We start from the raw sequence: 26,395 nt of genomic DNA, 5'->3' as shown, positions 1-26,395 counted from the left end.
CATCCACCCATGGATGTGTCGCGTCCTGCGCACGCATGGGTGAGCAGGCGGACACAGAACCCCGGCCGCCCAACAAGAGAGCCTGCACAAGCGCGCGTGTTTCAGAAGCCGCCATGAAGTAAAAGGCACCAGGAATGGGAACTGCAGGTCAGACAGAATTCAGTGATCCAGCCAGCCATGGCTGGTGGCATCGACCCAGTGCTGCGGTAGCGCCCCCAGCGGCGCGCGGCTTACGATCGCGGGGGCAGCTCTGATTGGATCGCGACGCGCTGTGCGCGGCCATCCTGCAGGCATTGGAGGGGGACTGTTGTTTTTGGAGAAGATCCATCAGAGCTTCTTCACAGCCTCGATGTCTTTCCTTGCATCCAGTTTCACGGGCCATCCCTTTTTCGTCGACAGTCCATTCATTTCGGGTAGGGACCTGGTCATCTCCAAGGTTTCAGCTGCGTTCTTGGGCCAACGGCGCGCGACAGGCGCGACTGCAAGGAGAGGAGACGCGCTCCAGCCCGCAGCCGCAAGTGCGACGCGCCTCTCTGACGCATGGACTGTTGTTCGCGCGATCAGACCGGGACTTGACGCATGGACTAGGTGTTGTTCGCGCGATCAGACCGGGACTTGACGCATGGACTAGGTGTTGTTCGCGCGATCAGATCGGGACGGCAGAATGCAACAGCAGATGGCGCAGCGCCACCTCGAGAACGCACGACAGGGTGTTCGGGACACGGTCCGGCGCTCGGAACCAAGCGTTGCGAAGCCCGGTTAACAGGACATATGAGCACGGGCAGCGGAAGCCGCTAGTTAGGTCCCCTTCATCATCGTCATCATCCTCCTCCTCACTCGTGGTGACAACCTACCTTGGAGGAGAATGAAATCATGACGGCACGCGAGAGTTGTCGGCACACTGGCGCAGGAGCGCAAATGCGCACTGCCATTGGAATCTGGAGAACAGACAGCCGCACGCGCAGGCCGTGATGCGATCAGACGGTGTGATCCCCTGCGAGGATGAAACAGGCCGCCCATTTGGCCCCGAGCTGTCGATATAACCAAGCGCTGCAGGGGCCTGCAGAGGGCAGGTTGACCTAGTCGCTAGGTGATTTTCAGGTTAGGGTTGTTGGGCAAGATCCAGGAGGCTTCACGATGGTTGTTGATATTCTCTGTACTAAATATTCAGCTAATTGGTTAGACGCCCTTGGCTGTGTTTTCGGGTTCCACGGTACCACAGCAGTGTGCATCGTGCTCCGAATCTGAGCCGCAGCCATGCCTTGTCCGAGACGGACGGCATGTTGTGTTGAGAGGATGGGTTCCACGCTGGAGGTTATAGAGGTCCCGCCAAGACCAATTTCGGCCAATTGTCGGCAATGTTTTTACAACGTTTTTACGTAGCCACGATCGCCAAGGCGTTTGCTCTATCGCCAAGGGGTTAGTTCGCCGGGGGTATAGGGGGCGGCGCTAGCCCCCCGCTAGTTAGGATTTAGGTTAAGGTTTAGGTATAGGTCAAGGTTAGGGTGCGGGTTAACTTCGTTTTCTTTTTTTTCGATTTGGTTGAGGTTTTACGAAGTTGTTGCTACGAGTCTTCATAATTTTGCATTGTTGATATTGCTCTAAGTCGTCGTGGCCCCGCTTACCCCGTAGCGATTGTAAATACTTGTAAGCGGCAACCTCCGAAATTAGTCTTGGCGGGACCTCTATAACCACGACCGGTTCTACTCCACTTCCTCGGTGGCGCTTGGTATATGGTCGTGGTTATAGAGGTCTCGCTAAGATTAATTTCAGAGGTTACCGCTTATAAGTATTTACAATCGCTATAGGGTGAGCGGGGCCGCGACGACTTAGAGCAACATCAATGCAAAATCGTAAAGACTCGTAGCAACAACTTCACTAAACTTTAACCAAATTGAAAAAAAAAAAAAAAAGGAGGATAACCTATACCCTAACCTTGACCCGCACCCTAACCTTAACCCGAATCCTAACTAGCAAGGGGCTAGCGCCACCCCCCGCACCCCCTGCACCCCCGGCGAACTAACCCCTTGGCGATATACTAGAGCAAACGCCTTGGCGATGGTGGCTATGTACTGACGTTGTAAAAACATAGCCGACAATTAGCTAAAATTGGTCTTGGTGAGACCTCTATAACCTCTAGCCGGTACGTTCCTACTAGGTCTAACCAGCTTTCGGTCGTCGTTAAAGAGGTCCCGCCAAGACTACCTTAGCGCGCTGGGGGGGGGTACTAAAATGATCACCACTTAGGTTTTACCGCTATAAGATAGTCTCCTAACTATATAAGCATTTGGCTTTGTTAAAACAATCCTAGTAATTGTTATAGAATTGAAACTATGAAATTCTCCTAGTTTAATTCTAATCAGTTATTCTTTTATAGATAAAACGGTTACTGTAAGTATATTGGATTGAATGTATCTTAAGCCTATAGGAGGATATCAAGGTTAAGCCTTCCTCCTATACTGAAGACGATTTTTCTAGAAAATCATTTTCCCTATATACAAGTCCTAAGCATCCATTGCCTACGCGTAGGTCCCAGGTCCCGAGCTTCCATTGTCTACGCGCAGGTCCCGGGTCCCGGCCTTCCATTGCCTCCGCACAGGTCCCAGGTTTCCATTGCCTATACGCAGGTCCTGGGTCCTAGGCTTCCATTGCCTCTACGCAGGTCCTAGGTTTCCATTGCCTCTGCGCAGGTCCCGGGTTTCCATTGCCTACGCGTAGGTCCCAGGTCCCGGGCTTCCATTGCCTCCGCGCAGGTCCCGGGTTTCTATTGCCTGCGCGCAGGTCCTAGGTCCCGGGCTTCCATTGCCTCTGCGTAGGTCCTAGGTTTCCATTACCTCCACGCAGGTCCCAGGTTTCCATTGCCTGCGCGCAGGTCCTAGGTTTCCATTGCCTACGCATAGGTCCCGGGTTTCCATTGCCTATGCGTAGGTCCCGAGTTTCCATTGCCTACGCGCAGGTCCTAGGCATCCTTTGCCTAGCGTACTAGCTATATAGATGATATATCTCGCCTAGAGAATCTAGAATTGTAGAGTGACATAGAATAACGTAGAGTGACATAGTAGTCTAACTATAAGCTTGTAAATTGTAGAGGTCTCGAGTTCAAATCCCAGTAGTGTTCTGCTTTTTCAATTAAAATAAAGTAAAGATAGTAGATAACTATAAAAAAAAGAAAAAAAAGAAAAAAGAAAAAAAATCAATATTCCTTTTTCTATCTATATAGACAACTATCTAAGATAATTTTCCTAATATAAAGCTATCTTTCTAATATAAGCCCCTTTTTAATTTAAAATATTTCTTTATTAAAAGAATCTTATCTATAAAAAAATAAATTTAAAGTATAGGACTTTTTTATCTCTTAAGATCTTTTTAAAGTTAAAATAATCTTATTTATTAAAGAGTATTTTATAAATAGGATTTTTTTATTCTTTAAGTATCTCTTTAAGTTAAAATAGTCCTAGTAATTAAAGAATATTTTTATTTAAAAATATTTTAGCTATTAAAATATATATAAGCTTAGTTTCTTATTAAAATATTTTGACACTCCAAAATGGTCACTAAGATCATTTTAGCACCCCCCCCTCGCGCGCCAAGGTAATTTCGGAGACTGCCGAGTACAAGTAATTACAAATCGCCAAGGGGTGAGCAAGCGGCGACGACTTCGAGCAACATCAACAACGAACAATCGCAAAGACTCATCGCAACAACTTTACGAAAACTCAACCAAATCGAAAAAAAAGAAAACGAGGATAACCCGTACCCTAACTATAACCCGTAGCCTAACCTTAACCTAAACCCTAACTAGCGGGGGGCTAGCGTTGCCCCTCGTACCTCTATAGAGCAAATGCCTTGGCGATAGTGGCTACGTACCTTAGCGCGCCAGGGGGGGGTGGCAAAATGGTCTTGGTTACCGTCTTGTAGCGTCAAGATATTTCGCCTGGAAAATAGACGCCTACCGGTCCCAAGTTCAAAATGTCTCTTCAAGAAAATGATCTTCAACTAAGAGGATTAATTTAAATAAAATAGAAATTTAAAGAGTAAAAATATCTTATAATAAAAATAATGTTTTACTAATAAGATTATTTTAAATTAATATTAATATTAGTAATTAAAGATAATTATTAAAAAGAAAAAGAAATTTAGAATTTAAAATACTTTTAACTAATTTAAAATCAACTTTTAGATAAAAGATTATCTTTTAAAATTTTATTACCTAGGTATATATAAAAGTAAACTCTCCTATCTATTCTAAGCCCTCTACCCTTTTTCTACCTCTTCTCTTCTTTTTTTTCTCCTTTTTTCTTTTTTTCTTTTTTTCTTTCTTCTTTTTTTTAATTGAAAAAACTAGACTCTACGAGGAATCGAACTCAAGGCCTACACATTACAAGCTTACAGATTTACCATTACACTACGAGACTACGAGGCTACGATTTTACAGTTATACCTTAGTTTGAATTTCATACTTATCTAGAAGGCTTAAGCTGAGGGGCGTAGGCTAGAGAGTATAGAAAAGAGGCAAAAGCAATCTTCTACATAGAAAATCATTTTCAAAGAAAATAATCTTTAAATTAGAAAAAAAGCTTAACTTTAAAATCTTTCTATAGATCTAAGATATATATAATAAAAAACTAGTATAGTGATTATTTTACTATTAAATATATAATTTATCTAAGTGATTCTTATACTATATAGTGATTTTAGCTCTACAATAGTAGTAGTAATCATTTTTATAATATAAAGTATATTGTAAACTAGAACACTATTTTGGCTCTTGGAAACTATAACAGAGATCATTTTGCCACCCCCCCCTGGCGCGCTAAGGTAATAACCTTGTAAAAACATAGCCGACAATTGGCCGAAATTAGTCTTGGCGGGACCTCTTTAACGTCCACCCAGCTTTCGCCGCTACGTCATTGCCCATCCAAGCAGCTGCGAAAGCCGCCCGGTCGGGAAGCTTCGGGTGCCGTGTAAAGGAAATAACAAAGAAACCCGCTGCGGTAGATGAGCAGCGCATAGCGTTTCTGTTCAACCATCTCGTTGCGGGAGGGCAATGTGTCTGGCCGCTGTGCTGGACGGCTCCAGCTCATCTCGGGCTGCCCGAGTCTGCGGGATGTGGGTCGATCGCCGCCGCCGGCGGAGTTGACCGAGTGAGTCTTTCCGTCATTTTGGAGGGCGGGACCGAGACCGAGAATGGATTGTGTACTGCACAAACGAACGGCACTGAAGCCCAACTTCCTCTGACCGTCGCTGTTCGTCCTCGAGACGCCGACGTGTAGGTTGTGCTTGTGCTATGCACGCTTAAAGTAGCTGGAAAGCGCGATTCGTGGACTTGTATCGCAGTGAATGCGACTTGCTGGGATGTCCTTTCGCCAGCCAGGGGCAATTGTGGTCGCAACGGAGCGAGATCGTCGGTGGGGACTGGTGCTAAACTGCACGCGACCGGGGGCCCCATCTGGCGACTTCTCTGGACAGAAGTGTGTCGATGTCCGAGTCGACCTCGGGGCGCCTCGGCGAGAACAGCAGCCATCAAAATTGCGGGCCGGATCCCGTAAATGACCAACGACATTCCCCTATTTACCTACCTCAGCACATAGGGAAACTCTCATGGTTAGGTCGTGAAGCACTGGTTTCTCTCGGCTGACGAGCGCCCCACTGGTAACGTGAGGGTGAAAGTTGCAGGTGGCGGTCCCACCTGCGGGTTAGATTGCCGAACTCTTGAATTTGTCAGAGGGTGGTTCGCCATGAGGTCGCTGTTGTGTCTACTCCAACACAAACGAACGGTAATGGGCAAACCAAAATGATAGTCCAGCCTGCCGCAAAGCAGACCAGCAAAGACAAGTGAAAACGCCGCAGTCGAGTTCGGCTCCAGGCGCGTCTCGGCTTGCGGCCAGCAGCGGCCGACGGCAGTGCACCGGCGATCCGAGGCGACTGTCTCAACCCTCGTCATGATGAGGGCCGGATGAGTGGCCGCATCAGGAAACAGACAGACACACAACAAGGCGCTGCACGCTCGACGTTGAGCGAGAAGTGGGAAGCTGCCTCGAGAGATGTGCTTGGGTATCTGTAGGCAAGATACAGCACCGCACTCGGCACACCGATGCAAGCAATGGGGAACCTCTCCGTCTCAGCCCCCGCGTATTGCCGGTCATCCAATGCTTCGAGACAATGGACAGATCACCCCGCAGGACCTGGACCTGCTGGCGAATCTGCCCCTTCCCACGTTTCGTGATCGTTGACCCAAACTCGAGCTGTTGGTCGAAAATCAACCGACGGTCAAAGCAAAATTGGCGATGCTAGCCAGTGTCAGTGCAGTTGGCAGTGCCTGGAGAAAGGGCAGATTGCATGGTTAAATTAAATTTTGAACAACCTAGTCCAGCAGTTGCGCCTTTCTCGCAGTTGGTCGGGGACACCACAGCCCATTCGCCTCAGGCAGCAATTTGAGACCCCGCGGGGACCTGGACCCACTGCCCAGCTGGAAGGCGTTGCAGACGGCCCCGAGGGCCAGGGCCCAAACCGGCAGGACGCAAAAAAACCCAGCTGTTTCCGCCCGTTCGTGGCTGTGGTCTGAACCTCTGAACCCCATCCACCCAGCCTCTCACACCATCAGGCACAGCGAGCACCGGGTCGCCTCTTCCCACATCCTCCAGTCCACATCCAACGCCTTCTCGCAACAACCAGTCCCTGCATCTGTCATCTACACTCTCGAAATTCTCGCCTCGCAGCTAAAGAAGCCACAATCGCTGTGCTGCCCACGCATTCGCTGCCTGCATCCTCGCAACCTCGGAGTCTGGCCGCGGCTGAGGCATTTGGGTGGACGGACTTATTCGCCGCTCGTCCATCAACCCGCCGAAACGCGCAGTCGGCCGCTTCGAGAGCCTTCAATTACCTCTGGCGTTGAATACGCCGGCCTTAAATACCTCCTGTACGCTTGATCCATCGTCCGCTTCCTTCCCGCTTTCTCGTTGCGTGGTTTCCCATCCGTCGCCGGGCCAATTTGCCTACGTGACCGCTCTCGGCGCCGACCCAATTTCGCGAGCGTTTCGCCCTCCAAGTCGGGTATGATCATGCAAGCCCCAGCATCCCACGAACGCATAACAACGAGAATGGGCTTCATTTTCTAACCCTTCTTTTCGAAACATTCGATAGGGCGAATACCTTCAGTCACCTCTCGGCCCTTAAACGCGATACTTGGCCATTGAAACCGCGCCAACGCCCTCCCATCTGACCTCCGCCCCCTCTCCTTGTCTTGTGCCTACCTCGTGCTCCGTGGAGGCAAGCCAAGATGAGGGAAGCCAACTTCAGCATACCCAATGTCAACAAGGCATCCGTGGGCATCACCACGGCCTTGTATGACCGGCGAGCTCTCGACTGCACGTCGACCCTGCCGCTGATCAATTCGCTGAATCACCTGGCCTATCTCACCACCTCCTCGGCTAGAATCCGCGACATTCTCACCGTCGATGGCGGTATCGAGAGATTGGTCTGCATCCTGAAAGAGGGGCGCAGCAAAGACATGATGGACATGTGGAAGTGGAACCTGGCCTTCCAGTGCGTGGTCAACATAGGAGTTAGGGGCACAGAGGCGGTCCGGACCCGCGTCGTCGAGGCCGACATGGTCCCCGTGATTGCCACCATCCTCGACAACTACATCAAGGTCATCGAGAAGGTGCGCGAGAAAGCAGAGGAGGCCAAGCAAAAGTCGGACCATCACCGCCACAGAATCGGCGGCAGCAGCCGCGTGCACAAGTCGTCCAGCTTCTCGTCCAGGTCCGGGAACCTCGACGTGGATCAGCGAACGTTCCGCAGGCAGGCTCCGCCACCATCCATCGATGTGTCCGCCGCGCTCGCCGGGCCGTCTACGTCAGCAGTCAATTCCAATGCAGACCCGACGCCCACCGCCCCTCAATTCCAAGTGACGCCGCCGGCCGACAGGACTCCATTGACTGCCCACCGAGCCCTCCACCATCATCACGCTCTCGTATCTCCTAGCCCTCACACTGCGCCACCCCTCGCGCCCGTCGTGCCATCTATGGATGCGGCCGATGGCTTCGTCAGGCCTATGCGGGACGCCGATCGTCTCGGCGGCATCCTGCCGTTCCCTCGGGTAGCGATGACCTCGCAGCCAGCATCCCCGACAACGCCCCTTCCGCCACCGCAACTCCGATCCCCTACTGTGCGACCGGCCTCGATTCTTACTGCGAGCGCCCGCTCTCGAAGGCGGCCATCCATCCGTCCTCAGCATTCGACCGCCGCCGAGTCGGACGACATGAATGCCGACAGCATTACCTCGGAAGACTCGCCCGATACTGAGATGGCGGGAAACGCAGAGATGCAAGCAGAGGTCGGTGTGCAAGAGATTACGGTGGAAGATGGCGACAGCGTCATGGCCGGCGGGGCCATCGAACTCACCACCCCAACGGCCTCGGAAACCCAGGATGCCGGGGCCTTCAACATTACCCACCAAGGCCCCGTCGACGGCAGCGTTGCTACCAACAACGCGCCGACGCCCGTCCCGGCAATGGGCCTGTCCCCGAACCGGCCTACTCTGGTGAGCCCGCCGCAGCCGGCCCTGCCCAACGCCAGCGTCCCGCGCTACCTGTTGGATCGCCAAGTCAGCCCGAACCCGCAGATGCTCGCCGCCATGCCGAGGGAAGAAGACGTCTTGATGTCACTCCAACTTCTGGCGTATGTCTCCAAGTACTGCAACCTCAGGAAGTATTTCCAACGGAGCCACCTCGTCCCCAAGCTCAAGATCGGCAAGGAGATCCAGCTTCTCGACGGCGTCGACCCTGCCGCACTCGAGGGCGAATTGGGGGAGGAGAACGAGGCTGCCGAGGAGGAATACTGTCTTCCTAACGACCTGAACATCTTCCCGCTCGTGGAGAAGTTCACGGTTAGGTACCACAGCACCGACATGCAATACTGGGCCGGGGTGGTTATGAGGAACCTGTGCCGCAAGGACGACACACGAGGGGGGATCCGGCAGTGCGCCTACTACCAGTGCGGCAAGTGGGAGGAGTTTACGCGACAATTCGCCAAGTGCCGCCGCTGCCGACGGACGAAGTACTGCAGCAAGGAATGCCAGAAGAGCGCATGGGCATTCCACCGCCACTGGTGCATCGCTGCGACGCAATGACGGGGCAGACTCCGTTTGGGCAGTTGGGAAAATGACGGTCGATTCGACGCTATTGATACCCCCCGGTTCGTTTGCTCCTTCACCACCCCGCCGGGATACAATCGAGTCATTCTGGCATGGCGTTATTCCATAATGTCTACTTGGCATGGCGAAAACTTTCTAGCGGCTGTCTCTTTCTCTCTTCCCTCTAGCAGCATGGCGAAGTACGGCGGCGCGCAGCACAGCACAGCACAAGCACAAGCACAGCATATTCTCTCTCTTTCCACACACATCACTGGCGGGCTTCCTCCCCGGCAGGCAGGCATGCAGGCAGGCAGGAAGGCAAGGTGGGCAGCATGGTTGGCGTTGCACGATACCACGAGGATTTTGTTCTCCCTATTCTTTTGTGTTTTACTTCCCCTTCGGCAGTCGATTGGGGCAGACCTCGTCGTTGTCCTTGTTTTTTCCTTTGTTTTTGTGTTGGTCTTTTTTTCTTCTTTGCTTTATGTTTTTTTGCTTAGCACGTCAAAGTTCAGAAGGCGAAGCAAGTCATTCATAAACTTTAAAACTCTCGATAACGGTAACCGAACGCAACGCAAGTAACGGACGGACGAACGAACAAACGTACGAATTCCTTGTTTTTCGCGATCTCCTTCTCTCCCTCTATCTCTGTTTCTCTCGCGCGCGCTCGGAGAGGGGGTCTCACTACGTACCTTACCTACCTACCTCAGGTACCTACTTGCCTACGTACCTACCTATCTATTCTTTCTATAAACAACTACGCGACGACCGAGGAACCTACCATCTTGATGTTGTGAGAGAAGTGTGATGGCGGCTGTCGTGAAATGACGCGGGGGCGCTGTGTGCCCTGCCTGGGTGGGGGGACAGTCGGGCGCGCGGGCGGCAGAAGAGGTGGTCAACTTTTCTTCGAGATGGGATGGGACTGGACCTCTTGTGTTAGGTCCCGGGTTTGTCTGTTTGTTTGTCTTTCCCCCTTTTTCTGGGGAGGTAGACACTCACCCCATTGAGGTGCAGTGCAGTCGGAAGGCGGATGGGGATGCGGCATTGCACACCCACCCTGGCTGGGATGTGTCTTGTTTTATTCTTTCTTGTTCTGGTTGTTTTGCTTAGTTAGCATTTGCCAGTCCGCCGTCGCGGGTGGTTGTTTATGCTGCGGTCTGCAGAGCTGGTGCTTCTTGGCTATGTTTTTTCTTGGCTGGCTCCTGGTTAGGAGATGATGGATGATTGCTGAGTTTATACGAACTTTACTTACCCTTTTTGTTTTCTCCCTCCCGCTCTTGATACGTTCTCTGGATGGGCATGGTACCTACATGAAAGCGTGTCGGTCTGCGTCTCCCAGGGGCGCGGTGTTGGTGTTGGGCTGGTGGAAGGGGGTGGGCGTCGCCCACGCCGGTGATGGTGCTCTCTTGCTGGGATGGTTGGGTCCTGCCTGTCTTGTCTTTCCTTGGTTGCCTTCTTCTTCTGTCTTTGTGCTCGGAGAAGGCCTGACTGATAAGCACAACAACCATTGGATGATTGGGCGATGCCCGGATCGTCGGATGGGATCCGGGGTCAAGGAATAGGTGGATCTGGTGTGGGAAGGAAGGGCCCGTCGCAGGACTGCTTGCTTACCCCTGGGTTTTGGAGGAGGGAGTTGAGTGAGGCTTGTTTGAGGTAATTTATGATCAAGGAGCACTACGGTCGCTGTTTTGAACGGCCTCACTGAGGATGAGGTCAGGGGAGGAAAGCCCGAAGGCGAGGGGGATATAACGTGAGTGTGGTTGCGCACATCCTGAGAGCCGCGCGGCCTTGGGCAATGGGAGGAGAGCGTTCGAGGACATGGTGTTCGTCCAAGTAGTACGGGCGAGCTCCAACTTGATGGCGAGGACCGTCCATATGCTGTTGTGGACTGGCATTGCGACGTGCTTTTATTACGATACCAAGGGCTGATGGGTTGCGACTAGCATCTAAATCTTGAATATACCCGCGTTCTCAGATGAGGTGCGCTGGTGAGAATCGGTTTTTCTTGACATGGTAGCTTGTTTGTGTGGTCATCCCGAGTGGAGGTGAACTCGAGAGACAATAACTAAGCTTCTTTGTTCAAACCCATCAAATCAACCAAGTGAGTGGGATATCTTCCCTGGTGGGCCGTTTTCGCTTACGCGGCGCGAGAAGCCCTTTCACACACCGATAGCCTCGTGGTTGGCTGTCTCAGGGAGGCCGTCCTCGAAGCGTGCAATTCAATCCTGTTTTGAGCCATGCTCTGGCCGCCACGAACATATCACACAAAACTCGTGTGTTACACATGGGAAAAACAAGCCTTTCCCAGGCTTTTCTTGCTCTCCCAGATCAGAAACGTGGAATGGATACACCCCGCCTTGGGATTACCCTCTCCTTACCAAGCCAGACCGACTCACCCACCCGAAACACACGGCCAAATCATGCACAACACCTACTTCTTCGCAGCCATAGCCTTCCGCCTGCTCTTTCCCAACCTGGGTGCCTTCCCGCCCTTCTTCATCCGCCGCACGCTGAACCCGCTCAGGTCGCCCGACGACACGGCATCGCCCGACTTGGCGAAGCGCTTCTTGCCGCCGAAGCCATACTTGGCGTTCTTCTTTTGGCGCTTGGCGTTGGGCTGGCCGTGGTCGCCTGCCGAGCGCTTCTTGCTGTTGTGACCTGCCTTGTTCGCGTGCGACGCCAACTCGTTGTCGACGGCCACATCGAAGATGTCGTCTGCTTCGGTCGCTCCGAGGGCGGAGGAGCCGCCTTCTTGCCGTTCTGCATTCCCCCGAAAGGGCAAAGATTAGTAACGGCGCAAGCTGAGGGAAGGCTTGGGAGGGGAGTGAAAGTGGGGGGAGGGGCGAGCGTACTCCGCTTGAGCTGATTGATCTTCTCGAGGGTTTCGCGCTTCTGCTTGGCGCGCTCTTGCTGCTTCTGCACCTGAACCTGCTTGCCGAACTTCTTCAGGTCGCGCTGCTTGCGAGCCTCGGCGGCTGCCTTCTTGGCCGTCGCCACCTCGACCAACTTCGCCTTCACCTTCTGCATGGTCTCGTCGCTGCGGACCGTCTCGGCGAAGTAGTCAGTTGGCCGGGTGAACGGCACGCCCTCCTTGCGCAACAGCGCGCGACCCTGCCGGGCGGCTTCGAGGGACTGGTTCAAGAAGGCCAGCTCGCGCTGCAGATCGTCGTCGATGGAGGGGATGGAGTCCTCCGTCTTTTTGGACGAGACTATGGACTGGTGAAAGGCGAAAGGAACGGTTTTGGGGTTCGTGTCGAGGGCGAATCGTCGTAGGGCGGTAAGGAGGCCCTCCTTGTTGTTGATTGTTTGGCGAACGCGCGTGCCGGCTGCGATCTGCTCTTCGTCTTCTTCATCTTCGGCGGAGAGCTCCTCAACATCGATCTCCTCCTCGTCGTCTTCATCGTCCTTCTTTTCGGGCTCCCCGTCTGAATCGAGCTCTGATTCCGACTCGGAGTCGTCTATCGCGGCCAGGTCGACGCCACCCTGCTCCTCCTCGTCGTCTTCGCTGTCCTCTGAGTCGCTATCCTCCTCGCTCAATTCTTCACCAACAGCTTTCCTCTTCTTAGTTTCTTTCCCGCTAATTGGCTGGGGCGCCGGCTGCTTGTCGTTCTCATCGCTGTCCGCGTCCTCCCACTCCTCTTCCTTGCCGTCGATTGCTTTCTCGACGGCAGGCTCGTTGCTCTTCCTCCGATCGGTTTTTTGCTTGTCGGCCTTGCCGCCGGTAGACTGTGACTTAGGCTTCGACCCTGCTTTGAGGGACTGTGCCGCGCCTTTCTTCGCCATGTTTTGGGGTTCGCTGTTCGCTGGTGGTGGGGACGATGAATTGATCCAACGCTTTTGCAGCTTCTGGAGGCTATCCATGGATCCGAAACTTTTTTTGGCTGGCCTGTGAGTGATAAGATAAGATACAGTAGTGGGGATTTCAATGCATCGCAGCGTGGGGCGAGGGAACGGCAGGACCCTAACCCTTCCCCATGGCGTGTAAGTCGGAGTCCATTCGAGTCGAGGTGACCAAATGGGGGTCAGCGAGAAATGTAAGCAAAGTACCAGGTACCTTCTGCGATGCTGAACCCATCGTTAAACTATCAAGGACTCGCTCGGCATTCCGACTAGATGCCACCTAACAAGCAAGTCTATCGCGGGGTGGGAAATAGGAGAAAAAAGAGACGAAGATTTGCCAATCAGTTAGAGAGAGGGCGAAAACGCTGAGAAATGCGGATTCTGGAAAGAACAGTCATCGCCGGTGGCATTTACTTTGCACTCGACATGCGAGCCTGAAGACCCGTACTCGAAATACTGCCGCCAACAGTGGCAGCACTCTGCCACAATTCACTGCACCATGATGGAGACAGTTCATTCTATCACGAAATCACCAAAGCAAGACGGAATTCAAGAATGTGTCAACCGGCATAAATTGCTATATACTCATTTCCTTCTCCATATACTAAAAAAACAGCAAACCGTCAGAAACAACCTCCTCATCCCCCCAACCCTTTCCCTCCCTTCCAAGATTTTCTCCCTCACGCAGCTGTCACCAACTTCTTCCAAAAAAGAAACAAGCTATATATACCCTTCCCATTCCCATCCCACCACGGAGTGAAAGGCCAAGAAGGTCGCGAATCTCCTCGCCTCCATGCCGGGGCTGCCGAGGACGGGAAAGAGGGGAATCAAGACTGGTCCGGTGGGGTGGTCGTATATAACGTGTGCGTTTTTTGGCGCCGGCTGAAAATGATGACGGCCTCGAGAGAGAGCGTTTAAGGCAGGGCGAAGAAGCCAAAAAAGAGTGAGTGAATGAACGATGCTGTTCCGTCCGGCTGCCGCGTGATGTTGCAAAAGTTCTGGATCCAGATTTGGTTTGTTGAGAAGCGAAGACAAGGAAACGTGTTTGAGGTAGGCGAGGGTGGTCGGATGTGAGGAGAGAGCCGGTTGACGATGTGGGTTGTGGTGGTTACGAGCGTGACGAGGCATCGCCGACGGGGTCGACCCTCAGGGTTGGCAGGGAGGTCCTGAGGGAGGCGGGAGGACCTTCCTGGAGGATCATCGCGGTGACGATGACCATGTTGTCGACTGAGAGAGGGGGATGTGTGTTGTCGAAGAGGACGGAGAGGACCCTCTTCATGGGCTCAGAGATGCGCTCGTGCGGCCGCTCGCACCGGGCTGTCCCCGGTTGTCATTTACATGACAACGCAGTAGCCGTTGAAGTTGGTCTGGGGAGCGGGAGCCTGGGTGGAAGGCATGTTGATTGATTTGGGGGTTTGGCTTTGAAAACGCTTGATGTTGTTTTGGATGCTTGCGAATGTGCGATGATGATGAGAGCAGAGAAGTCGGCTCTGGGGCGGAGCAGCAGGCCTGTCTTATACTTTTTTTAGTCTCGGTTCAGTCCATCTCCGGAACGCATTCAATCCACCGTCTCGTTGTTATTCTTCCCGTCGTCTTGCAAGGATAGGAGAATGGCAAGCCCTCGCCAGTGCTCGAGGTATTCTTTCACATCCCTTGCTTTGGAGTTGCGATAATACAAACACGCAGAAAGACCATGTTCACGAAGTGAGGCATGCGGCTGGGAGCTTAGTATTGTGCGCTTAGTATTGTCCTGTTGGCAGATAAGGGGGAGCAAGGCGGAATGAGCAGCCTGGCCACGGCGGACAATGACTGGGCGTTGCCGATGAGGCAGGCGAGGAGTTTCTAGACTACCCTAGAAAGGAAACAACGTGGCGACCACGGGACAACAAGGTCATGCATTTCCGACCCATGACGATGAGGATATGCTAAGAAAGGGGCATTTTCCGCAGTGTTGGTTGACCATTGGAGAAAGGGTCATGGTGGCGTTGAGCTTAGTATTGTTCCCCCTGAGCCCCTTAGTATTGTTGACCAACGCCCCTGTTTGCCAATCCCCAGCCGCAACTATCCCTCGACCCACAAAACTCGGGATCAAGTCTTAATCGAGTCTTCCTCGCTCCTAGCCACCGAAAGATTGAAAGAAAGCTTTGCCGGAAGTTTGCCGCCCGCACATGACAGCTCGCCGTGGATGGGTCCCGTTCCTCAGCCGCTCTCTGCCTTCCACGCTTTCAACCCTAATCAAAGGGAGTAAACAGCGACCTCCCCAGCTCCCGAGCATCCCTTGCCCCAGCCGCAAGCCTAGAATCGAGTGAAAGGCAGCCTGTTCATGACAGCAATCAGCAAGAGCGTCCAGGCGCCTCGACGTGTCGGCGACTGTGCAGCAGGACGGCGATGGACAGCCGGAAGAGGGAATGTCGGACAGGTCTGGCCCAAGTAGGTCCTGGCCGCCCTCGAGCAGCGACTTGGCCGTAGCAACGGATAATGACCAGTCATCCCGCTCACACCGCGGGACAAAGCACACCATCAGAAGAGGGAAGGGGAGAGGAGGGGGGGGGGGGGGGGGGGGCAGGGGAGGGAAGGCAGGGCAGGTATGACAAATGACAGACGGCGGGAAGTTCTTGCAGGGGGGTAAACTACGCACCACTTCCCCCTGAGCGTGATCACGACCCAGGGCGCGCCGCTTTCGTCCACCTCCTTCTCGACCTTGGAGCTGAAGCAGATGGCGCTCATGATGCCGTCGCCGAACTTCTCGTTGATGACGGCCTTGAAGGCGTACCCGTAGTTCTGCACGATCTCGTACAGTCGGTAGATGAGCGGCTCGACGGGCGGCATGGGCCCCGCGCGGCCGCGGTCGGGGAAGCCCATCATCTGCGAGGCGATGTTCGACTCGCGCGACAGGCCCAGCAGCTGCGTCAGCTTCTCGGCGTCCTCGGGCGACGCCTGCGCCTGCCCGTAGAACAGCGCCGCCACGGCCACCTCGCTGCGCCCGAGGTGCTGCGCGATGTCCTCGAAGGTGAGCCGCTTCTGCGTCTTGGCTTCGAACAGCGTGGCCGAGTAGGCTGGCAGGCGGTCGATGATGGAGGACTTGGGAGCGGTGCCGGGCGGGAAGTGGCCTTTGTCAGGAGTCACTGGGCTTGGCGAAGCTGGGGAAAGCTAAGTGCACACGTCAGGCCACACTTACATCGAGGGAGGCAAGCCTCGATTGTTGCTCGGCGATGGCCACGATGGATGAGCGTCGCTGCGGAGCTGCCATTGCGATCGATGATAGGCTGGATGGTTGCGTGGCCTTGGTCTCTTTCTTGCCGTCCTTCTAATCTCTGGATGCTCCAGTTCTTGATGATGAGCTCGGAGAGGTTACACAACGGGGATGTATATGCCCTCTGCTGGCTCCCTAATGCTGCTTTCCTCGTTTTTATAGCCCGGAACCCCTCACTCTCCAAGTTGCCAGGCTTGCAGCTGCCGTCTCATTGCTCGCCCAGGAGTTGGAGACGGCGTGTATGAGCTCACCAGCCCCACCTCCGGTGGGTGAGTTGCGGGCAATTCCCCGCAGGAGATAAACCGGCGAGTTCGGAGAGCGGGGTTGTGATACCGGGCGAAGATACCACTTGCGGATCACTTCCACTTCCTCGGAGCTGCCACCTTTCCGTGTGTCATCAAATGCGTGTTTCATCCACATCTCCATGGTCTACTGCTGGCTTCCAAGCATATTCATGCACCAGCAATCCCGGACAATTCATACCTGTAAACCCCGATCCAAACTCCATCTAGCCCCACAAGCACAAGCCGTCTAAAACGTGTCCGGCCTCGTCCAGTCCTGTCTCGTCGCCGCATTCAAGTCGTCGACGTTCAGCATGTCAATGCCCTCCTCTACCAGGATTTGCCACAGCCTGTTCCGCACATGGATCGGCCACGACGGCAGGTTCCAGTACCGCGCCTTGAGCCCCCTCTTGTGAGCTTCGCGAAGATGCCGCCTGATCTTCCTGAGCTGCGCCGCGCTTGGCTCGCCCCTCCACCACACCGGCCCAATAGCCCGCCAGAAGTTGACGCTGGCATAGTACGAGTTGGTCGCGTCGTACGGCGAGTTCTCGAGCTGGTCTAGCGGCGCGTCGAAGAAGGCGTCCCGGCGGTATGAGGACGACGACGATGACGGCGTCGAGTTCCCCAGGATCTGGTCAAACGGCGTGTTGCCCGTCCCGACGACGGTGATGGGCCGCGCGTGGAACTGCCCGTCTTCGAAGTAGCTGAGCCAGCCCCGCTCGCGTAGAGGGGAGAGCTGCTTCACTACCCAGGGCCAGGTCTCGGCGCCGTCGGTCTTGAGGTCCACGAGGAGCACCAGCGTTTGGGACGGGTCGGTGCTGAACACCCCATTTGTCGTGCCGTTGTAAAACTCCGTTGCCGGGTTCTGTCGGGTCAGGATCTCGATGAGCGGGTTGACATACAGCGTCTGGAAGGTCCGGTTCGGCTGCAAGCTTGCCGTGTCGTGCCCGACTAGGAGATCGCCACGGCGCAGCCAGACGTCTGCCTCGACCCCCGTGCAGCCGGCGTAGAGAGCCGAGAACAGCGGCACGTCGCGCCAGTAGTCGTTGTGCGAGTGGCATGGAACGGGTACCACGTCTCGGAGGAAGTCGGCTGGATACCATGCGAGCTGCTCGGTGCCCGTTCCTGGCTTTCCCCAGTTGCCAAATGGGTTGTCTTTAGGGCCGTGCTGCCTGGAGAAGTTCTGCCCTATTACATCGCCGACTTTTACGGCCAGCAGGATCATCGCTCTGACGATGAAGTCAGCAGCGCCTCTTCGGTACATGTTGAAGGACGTCGCACTCACAGCAGCGCTAGCCCCAATAATAAATACGAGCGCCATGTCCATCTTGCCCTCGACTTCTGCGGAACAACCAGATCCGCATCGTCTACGTCTTCCATGTCGCCCGGTATGGGAACGTATTCGACCATCACGGTCGACTTGGGCCCGCCAAGTTTCCAAGAAGCCATGGCTGACCGGAGAGCAGAGAAGATGGAGTATGCGGGCTGCCGTCTGTTTTGAGCTGCTCTCTCTGCGCCAGCTCTGAGCAATGACGACTGCCGGGGCAGTCCATCCCCAGCGTCCGCGTCTCGGACTCCAGCTCGTGCAACCGCTTCCCGGCCCGAGCCCTTGAACTCCACCAGCCCCACCGACCCCGGCCGCATCATCAGAAGGCTTCCAACGGGACTGCGGCGGGGGACCGATCAGCTTCTGCAGATGGAAACCGGCTTGCCTGCGTTCGCGACAGTGTCGTTTCGCTGCGGCCACTCAGGAGAAAACGTGCGCCGCTCATTGGCTGACCGGCGGTCGATCGGCGAGCAGGCGCGAGGTTGAGACTTGAGGTAAGGAAGGAGAAGAGAACGGAACGAGGGAAAGAGAGAAGGACACAGATATACACTAGATGGAAAAGGGGAAAGAAAACATGGAAAAGAAAGGAAAGCAGAAAGCAGAAGCAGGAAAACACGAATTGAATCAGAAATGTTCATTCCACTCGGTCTGAACCTGGAATAAGCCAAAAGGACTTTGCCGCCTGTGCCGGCCGGCCTTGGCAGCATCCGGCCGGGCAGCCCCTGGCCCGAAGCGTGACAGCGCTGAGGGTGGCACTGCGGCCCTTGCCGACGTTCTGGACCAATGTCTCACGCAGCTGGAATAATATTCGGCCCGGAGTACCAGCATGTTAATGCGTGCATCACGCCGAATGCCGAGTCAGTCGTCTAAACCGTTCAGGAACGTCGAATTGGAATGTCCCCGGCTCCATTCGCAGCCAAGGTCTTATAGCGACGGCTTATGAAACAAACCGTCCCTGAAAGCACGAGTCATGTTGGCCTAACTACTGTGCGCAAGAACCCTCGCGACTTGGGCAACTTGAGATGGCGCCAGAGCAGGCTGGGATGAGGGGTGTGGGAACTGTCCCACTGAGTGGGGTGGATATAGTGTAAGGTTTATCGTTATCTTATCTCGTCTTGTGGGGAAATTTTTCCAGCTTCGAGACGTTGCTTTGAAGAACGAAACTGGCCTTCAACACGGAGTACAACTACAGGCCCAGTCGCCCACAATGCCTCATAAGCACACTCGGAGAGAGAAGGACGAGTCAACGTAAGTGTGTGCTCATGTATCTATCCCCTTACCCAATGCTCTCCTTCTTTTGGCGTGAATTGGCCCCTTCTGGATCTGACTGTAAGCAGCTTCGACCTCCCTCCATCACAAATCGCAAAGCCCCTTCCACCGACAACCATCTCCAAAAAGAAGAAGGCGGGGCAGAAGAAAACCGACGATGTCCCAAAAAAGAGCGGCCAGAAAAGGAAACGAGGTGGGGCAGACGCCGACGATGCGCCGCGCGCCTTCAAGCGCCTGATGGCGTTCGCCAACGGCAAGACACCACGCGACGGTCTTGACAATGGTGACGGACCAGGAAAAGGCAAGGGCAAGACAAAGAACAAGGACAAGAGCGGCGCCGAAAAGAGGAGCAAAGATGGTACAGCCATGAAAACAACCACGCCACCGTCATCAGACCCGTCAGCAGCAGCACCTACAGCCCAAGACCTCAAAATCCGGCCCGGCGAGCGCCTCTCCGAGTTCAGCCGCCGCGTCGACGCCGCCCTGCCCATCAGCGGGCTGGTCCACAAGACGGTCAAGAACGGCAAGGACCCGCTCGGGCTCAAGGTGCGGCGCACCAAGAAGGAGCGCAAGATGCAAAACATGTACGCCGAGTGGCGCAAGATAGACCGCAAGATTAAGGAGCGACGCGAGGAGGAGCGGGAGCTGGCCGAGGAACGCGAGTTGGAGAACGAGGCGCTCGGCGTGTCGTGGAAACTCGAGCTCGAAGCGGCCGCGGGACAAGGGAAGAAGAAAGGAGGAAAGAAAGGCAAGAGACGGCGACTCATCGGCGAGGTGGGCGGGCCGGAGGGCGATCCGTGGGAGGAGATCAAGAAGAAGAGGGGGGAGGCGAAGGTGGGCCTCAATGATGTTGCGCAGGCGCCGCCTGAGCTCAAGCTGCCGCGCAAGAATCTGCTTGTGCGCGGCGCCGCCGTCGCCGTGGAGGATATTCCCAAGGCTGCGGGCAGCCTTCGGCAAAGAGAGGAGCTGCAGGGCATTCGGCAGGAAGTGGTGGCTTCGTATCGGAGGATGATGAGCGAGAGGCGTCCTGCCCTTGGGACGTAGCTACCTTACGTTAAGCAGGGCGGAGATAATCAATTTGAATACGCCCGACAGGTTCGCTTTCTCTTGAGATCTTCGCCCAGCGCAATGCGCAACGTGCATTGCGCTGGGCGAGGACCACCTAATCCTCCAATCCCAGTGTCCCTGTGTAAGTGAGGTAGATGGTACAGCTTTTTTCCAAGCTCTCGCATTTCCTCTTGCTTCTTTTTGGCTCAAGCTTAGGGACAGGACCTGCTGTGTAATTCGTACACGGTTCTTTGTTCCACTGCCTCTCTGCGAGAGTCGAAGGTGGTACGTACCTCTAGTGCTGAGCAGCACCCCACCTTGCCTCACTCTGCCCCTCCAAAAATCCTCCCGCATCTGCGCCCGTCGCGTTTCCCGACTGAATCAGCTCCATTCCGCCACCACGAAACCGCGAGCACCAGAGTTCAATTCCCGCATCGACTCGCCATCGACAAAATTTTCAACAGCTGAGAATGAGAGCGGTTGCACCGCAATCATGAGCGGGGTCGGTCTTGAGGTCCTGCTCGAGGGCCTGATCCCCGAGATCGCATATTCTGGAGAAAAAGGTGAGTCGTCAAACCTTTGATCGGCTTCAGTTATTCCCCCCCTGCACTGCGAAATAGTAGACAAGCTTCCATCGAGTGTCATTGATCCGACCGATATCCGGGTCGGTCGTGACGTACCCCAGGCGGCATGCCCACGAGAGTCGCTGGACGCATGAGTGGCTATCACGGCCGAAGGCGATGCTGACTCGATATCAGGACTCTCGATATCTGAATTGCTGAAAATTGTCCGGCAATATCATCTCAGTCAAGGCGGGCACAGTGCGGCGTTCCAAGATGGCGTTGCGCAGATGCTGCGTCAGCCGGTCGACGAGACAAACCTTGAGCAATCACTTACTGAAGCTGAGATGGCATCGGCCCGTTGGGCATGGGACTGGTTGCGATCTCGTCCGCAAATCCTAATCAATGGCAACAGGCGTTGGAATCGGCTGGAGTTCAGCGAGGCTCTTGCCCTGCCGGAAGCCGACTCCGTCGACCCGGCGCTCGGCTCTGCATTAGGAGACGCCAAGGGCACAGGAAAGGGAGAGTCCAAGAAGGCGAAGAAAACCCTGACCGTCCGCCCCAGGATACACCCGTCGGAGGATCTAGTGTGGCAGACCCTGACTCGCCATGGCGTCGACTACAAGCGAGTTCCTGCTCTCGAATGGGCCTGTTTGCAGGGCATCGCGTCCGCTCGCGCCGAGGGCATCCTTCAGAGCGACCTTCGGCGCCTGGTAGACCAAGACAAACGGTCCCTGCCGAAGCGGACGGATTCCCTCGCCCGGAAAGGCTATATCGCCAAGCGTACGGTCGTTGTGCAGAAAATGAAGACCAGCAGGCTGTGGCTGATCGATTTCGCCCCTCCGCTTGTTGAAGAAGAGACGTGCGGCCTCGACTTGTCGCCCGAGAACCTGAGCAAAGACCTGGAACCAGTTCCCTGGCACCCGCGCTGGACCGGCGACAACATCGACATGGACGCCCTCGGCAGAACCGCTGTCGGCGTTGTCAAGGCTTTCAATGTCATTCGATACGCCGATCTACGACTCAAGATGGGTGTCTCGGGCAAGCGGTGGCAGATGAAGACCCTGGCCAAAAATTGTCAGCGTTTGGTCGATGTGGGCGTGCTCAAGTACGCCGCCGCCTCCTTTCCGGGCTCGCGTAAGGTCTTCCTGGACTGCCTGAAGTTCGTGAGGGACCCGAGCCCAGAGGAGTGGGACAAGTTCCTTGCCACGGGGAAGAAGACGTCGCAGTATTCGGACCCGACTAGGCTTCGGGAACCGAAACCAAATGCGCTGGCTCTCTACGGGAAGTCGGAGGATGGCGGAGGCGGCGGTAGTGCCGACAGGTCCAAGCTAAAGCGCATCTTCAGCGGCTGGACACCCGAGAAGCCTCTCGCGCAGACTGTCTTCGAAGTTATCCGGAGCGCCGGTCCGGAAGGGGCCTCCAACCCTCAGGTCAGCGTGGCAACAGTTGGCTACCAGCATCGACGGTACCTTTCGAGCTACCTAGCGAAGGTTGCCGAAACCCAGCAACCACCCCACCTCAAGAAGTTCCAGATCGTCAGCAAGCTTGTTCGTACAGGTAAAACATCCGCCTATATGTTCTCGGCCCCTGGGGCCGCTGGGCTAGCTACTCCTTCCAAAGTCGACGAAGACGCAGATGAAGGGGAACAGGCGCAAGCGCAGGCGCAGGCGCCGCACAAGGAGTCGCCAGACTCTACCGGCACGGATTTTTACGGCTTTGGGGCGGTGCGACCTAAGGCTTTCTGCAACGGGGAGAACATCTCACTCTCTGAACTGTCCCGCATCGCTAGGGAGAAAAAACCTTCATTAAAACGGAAGCTGTTGCCTCGCATCAGGCTCGAGCAGCAAGTTGCAACCGAACCCGTTCCCGAGGCGACGACTGAAGAGAACGTTGCCGCGGCGAATCTGAACGAAGATGAGCAACCCTCTGGATCCAGAGACACCCGAACTCGCAAGCGGCGCTTCGAGGAGACCTTGGATGACGCCGAGGTCGCAGAAAACGGCACGGCTGGGTCATCTGGCGCCCAAGATCGTGATGTTTCACCCACGGTTTCCGCGGCCAATGGAGTCACCGAGGCCGCGGCCGACACGGTTGTTGCCGTACCAACACCAACAAAGGTTGAAGACGTCGTTTTGGACGTCCGGTACAACGGCCTGGCTGGAAAACTGCAGGTCCAGCCCCCAGACCGCACAGTCACCTTCGTAAGGTCCGGCAGAAGCTCCAGGAAACCTCTGGTGATTCCCATCGACGATAATCTCGATGAGCCAGCCATTCGGGATGTTCCGGGGAGTGACGAGAAGAGTCTGGTGTTGACCACGGGAGCCAAGGACGGGGCTTCGCCCTGGACTTACGTGTTTATCTTCGACGATGAGAGTCGAGACGACGCCGCCTTGATTCAACAAGGTGTCATCAACATCAAATCGCCCACCTCCAATGATGAACCTACCGCTGCCCCCACTGAGCCGCCGGCCTCGACTGAACCGCCGGCCTCGACTGAACCATCGGCCTCTACTGAACCGCCGCCCTCTCAGGACATTGTGGTTGCCACTCAAGACAACACCATTGAGGTTCCGCCGACAGCGTCCAAGGCCGCCCGCGGCAAAGGAGGCCGCCGTGGAGCCGGTCGAGGCAAGGGCAAGAAGGGACAATCTCTGCCTGCAGGAGCAAAGCCTTATGTCTGCACACTCTGTGGCGGAGCGTGGAAGAACGACATCGGCCTGAAATACCATCTGCAGAAGGCTCTGGTCCCCTGCAATCCAAACTTCGACCCTGCCACTTTGCTTGAGCGATCCCGAAAGCGCCGCAAACCATCCCCTGTGCCGCCACCCTCCCTGGGCGATTCGGAAGCAGGGGATGAAGAAGCTTCGGGCCGCACGCGAAAGTCAAGAAGCACACGGAAAAGCGAGAATAAAGCGGAAAAGAAAACCCTTTATCTGCCATCCAAAGTTCGGACGGCTATGCGATCTTCGCTGGATCCGAAGCACAAGTTCCGAGGACTTGATATTTCAGATGTTGGTGATGAGGATGAACCGGACAACGTGGCCGCGCAACGCTCCAGGCCGGTTTCCAGAGGCACAAGCTCCCACCTGGGTGGGCCGTCCAGACACCTGGAACAGGGACAAGATGTCCTGGGAGAACCCCTTCCGGCTGTGGGTCAGTCAAGCGCCTTGAAGGAAGGAAGACCCTTCAATGTCGAATACCGGCCTTCCACGCTGACAAACACAGTCCGTCAGGTCCAACAGCCCCCCGGCACCGGTGATGATGCCTCGCAGGTTGATTCGGCCGTCACCGATGCCCGTGCTCTCAACTCTGTTCTCGACCGGAAACAATCAGAACCACTTCCTCATGCTTTACCCACGGCTCCTGCCACCCCATCAATCACCCGCGCCTCTGAGCACGCGCCGACGTCAAACAATGCACCTGATGGCAAGTCATCCTCTCCTACCGCTGGCAACAATTTTACTTTGAGGCCCACAGACGGGACCCTTGCCCGAGATCAGTCTAGGACAGAAGCTTCGCCATGGGAATCCATCCCGGCTAGTCGGGCGCAACCTCCTCAAACTGAGTATCCAGAAGCGCCATCCCAACAAATGGAGCAAATCATCGAACGGGATGTGTGTGCGGAGCCGTGGAACTCGCACAATGAACGTGCTGTCCTCAAGCCTTTCTCCAGCTCGACCAACTACGCCCGAATGGCAACGGATGCGAAGAAGCGGACTGCTCAAGCCTTTGACATCATCAACTACATCCTGGACAACAACTGCGGGGTGTTTCCGGGCGAGAAGGCTCTGTTTTACGCCCTCACCAAGGTCTTCCTGAAAGAGTTCAGGGACCAGATGCCGCCGACCTGGAAGAACTATGTCAGTGCAGTGAGGGCGCTGGAGACCCGCAAGCTCGCCGCCGTGCACACGACCATGGTCAAGACAGAGAGGGGAAGGCTGCAGACATGCACGTTGCTAGTGAGGACCGGTGTGGATCCCAATGGGATGGTCCCCAGCATTATGAAGCAAAAGATGCGCGAAGCTTATCCGGGCATCTACATCCCCGCGGCCTTTTCGCCCACTCAGGAAGAACTGGCAGTGCTGCAGGAGCTCGACAAGAAGCCGCCGCCGACTCCCGAGAAAAATGGCAGGCCGAATGCTAATGGCCAAAAGTTCCGCAGCAGGCGCAAGATTGAAGAGATTGAGGTTTTCAATGCACCCTACTACACCCAGACCGCGCCTCCTGTCGAGCCCACCAAGGATCCTCTCTGGCTCAGGGATACTGAGCTGATTCCGGAAGACGATTACATCGGTCGGAAACGATCAGCCCCGCACGATTTCCCGGCCGGTCCCTCCCAGAAGAAGCCGAAGACGGACTTCGAAGGCAATCTGTTATACGGGGACATCCCTGTGGATCCGAATCTCTTGGGGGGTCAAGCTGCGGAAGATCAGCCCTCTGTGCTAGAAGCGATCAAAGCGTATAGCCTTTTGCCATCGAGGGTGGGCGGACGCAGTCGCCGCAGGTTGTCGCACTCAACCAAACCGTTGACCAAACTCTCGCCCGAGCTTGGAAGGGTAAAAAATCCAGGGTTGGCCAGTTTGCCTGCCTCCTTCTTTGGCAACGCCGCAGACGATACGACGGACCAGTTCGCCACGCCTGCGATTCAGTTCTTGGAGCCCAGCACCGGCCCCGAGGATGACGCTCAAGAACCTGGGGAAACCCAGAGCCAGAGCCAAGTGTCCAGTCGGGAGAGCAGCGAGGATGTCTTGGACGAGCCAGAAGCAAAAGAGTCACAGACCGGCAATGAGGAAGAAGTCAAGGGACCCAAGAAGTACAGATTTGTGTACCCGTCGGTCTTGGAGCCCGTGTCTGGATCCAAGTTCTCCTGGCCCGAGCTGTCCGCGGGCTTCTTTGAGCGCCACGGTACCAGCTTCACTATGAACGGCTGGATGCCCAGTCGGAAGTGGCTGCTTGCCCAGAACTTGCCGTTCAGCGCAGAGGAGATGGCCGAGAATCAGCAATCTGAAAAGATCCAACTCCGCGACTGGGTCGACAAGGCGTACGCAAAGTTCTGCTCCACCGTCAACCAATGCGCTGCGTGGGAGCAGTCGCAAGCCGGCACGGCGGTGATGCTGGGTGGCTCTGTGGCCCCCACGTACATCTACATTAACGTCTCCGCGCCGGTGTCGAAGGCCCGTCCGAAGACGCCCGCCTTGACGTGGTCCGACGACACGATGTACAGCGTCGACACTCTGCCGTACGAAGAGCTCGAGGACGACGATTACGGGGACGTGATCTATGTGGAGGATGCGCCGCCGAGGGCTGCCGCGGGAGAAGGCGAGCCCGTGCTCAAGAAACGTCGCGTGCAGAAAGCGGGTGAGACACAGGTGAGGCGACTTCAGGGAAGGCCTCCCAAGCTCAAGCTGCTGCCGATCAAGACGATGCGGGAGCACACGGCGTATCCGAGATCGGCGGAGGACTTCCTCCGCACTCCAGGCGGCGAGAACGAGGAACTCGATTGGTCGAGCGAGAATGTTCGGCTGGCGGCGTTCATTGTGGTTACCACACTATTGGGCGGTGTCGACAGGGTTGTGGACTGGGGGTTGATGATGAGGCTCATGCCCGACCAAACGTGAGTGACTTTTCTCGAACCTTGTAGGGAGGCGGCTGCTGACGGTAAGCAGAATCAGTCAACTCCGG

General features: G+C 55.4%; 6 protein-coding genes across 6 annotated transcripts; 3 read left to right on the top strand and 3 right to left on the bottom strand.

Moving 5' to 3' along the window:
• Window positions 1-6,555: 6,555 nt before the first annotated feature.
• THITE_2106957 (uncharacterized protein) lies at window positions 6,556-9,301 on the top strand. The gene is made up of 2 exons (XM_003648886.1): window positions 6,556-6,919; window positions 7,144-9,301. The coding sequence occupies exon 2, from the start codon at window positions 7,280-7,282 to the stop codon at window positions 9,131-9,133; it is 1,854 nt and encodes a 617-aa protein (XP_003648934.1). The 5' UTR covers window positions 6,556-6,919; window positions 7,144-7,279; the 3' UTR covers window positions 9,134-9,301.
• A 1,995-nt stretch (window positions 9,302-11,296) lies between these two features.
• Window positions 11,297-13,000, bottom strand: THITE_2106953 (uncharacterized protein). The gene is made up of 2 exons (XM_003648885.1): window positions 11,986-13,000; window positions 11,297-11,893 (listed from the first exon to the last, which is right to left on the bottom strand). Exons 1-2 carry the CDS (start codon window positions 12,914-12,916, stop codon window positions 11,565-11,567), a joined length of 1,260 nt encoding a protein of 419 aa, XP_003648933.1. The 5' UTR covers window positions 12,917-13,000; the 3' UTR covers window positions 11,297-11,564.
• A 1,081-nt stretch (window positions 13,001-14,081) lies between these two features.
• On the bottom strand, window positions 14,082-14,370 carry THITE_154085 (uncharacterized protein; the record flags this gene model as incomplete). Its single annotated transcript, XM_003648884.1, has 2 exons — window positions 14,082-14,244; window positions 14,312-14,370. 2 exons carry the CDS (start codon window positions 14,368-14,370, stop codon window positions 14,082-14,084), a joined length of 222 nt encoding a protein of 73 aa, XP_003648932.1.
• A 1,449-nt stretch (window positions 14,371-15,819) lies between these two features.
• On the bottom strand, window positions 15,820-18,455 carry THITE_2169226 (uncharacterized protein). Its single transcript, XM_003648883.1, has 4 exons — window positions 17,793-18,455; window positions 16,710-17,736; window positions 16,152-16,609; window positions 15,820-16,054 (listed from the first exon to the last, which is right to left on the bottom strand). The coding sequence occupies exons 1-2, from the start codon at window positions 17,954-17,956 to the stop codon at window positions 16,758-16,760; spliced, it is 1,143 nt and encodes a 380-aa protein (XP_003648931.1). The 5' UTR covers window positions 17,957-18,455; the 3' UTR covers window positions 15,820-16,054; window positions 16,152-16,609; window positions 16,710-16,757.
• Window positions 18,456-19,041: 586 nt separating this feature from the next.
• Window positions 19,042-20,147, top strand: THITE_39085 (uncharacterized protein; the record flags this gene model as incomplete). The annotated part of the gene is made up of 3 exons (XM_003648882.1): window positions 19,042-19,082; window positions 19,169-19,386; window positions 19,498-20,147. 3 exons carry the CDS (start codon window positions 19,042-19,044, stop codon window positions 20,145-20,147), a joined length of 909 nt encoding a protein of 302 aa, XP_003648930.1.
• Window positions 20,148-20,229: 82 nt separating this feature from the next.
• THITE_2106944 (uncharacterized protein) lies at window positions 20,230-26,372 on the top strand. The gene is made up of 3 exons (XM_003648881.1): window positions 20,230-20,308; window positions 20,373-20,713; window positions 20,909-26,372. The coding sequence occupies exons 2-3, from the start codon at window positions 20,644-20,646 to the stop codon at window positions 26,329-26,331; spliced, it is 5,493 nt and encodes a 1,830-aa protein (XP_003648929.1). The 5' UTR covers window positions 20,230-20,308; window positions 20,373-20,643; the 3' UTR covers window positions 26,332-26,372.
• Window positions 26,373-26,395: the final 23 nt, after the last annotated feature.

Source organism: Thermothielavioides terrestris, chromosome 1 (genome assembly GCF_000226115.1).
Source record: "Thermothielavioides terrestris NRRL 8126 chromosome 1, complete sequence".
NCBI lineage: Eukaryota > Fungi > Ascomycota > Sordariomycetes > Sordariales > Chaetomiaceae > Thermothielavioides > Thermothielavioides terrestris.
This window is presented reverse-complemented; position numbering and strand designations above follow the sequence as displayed.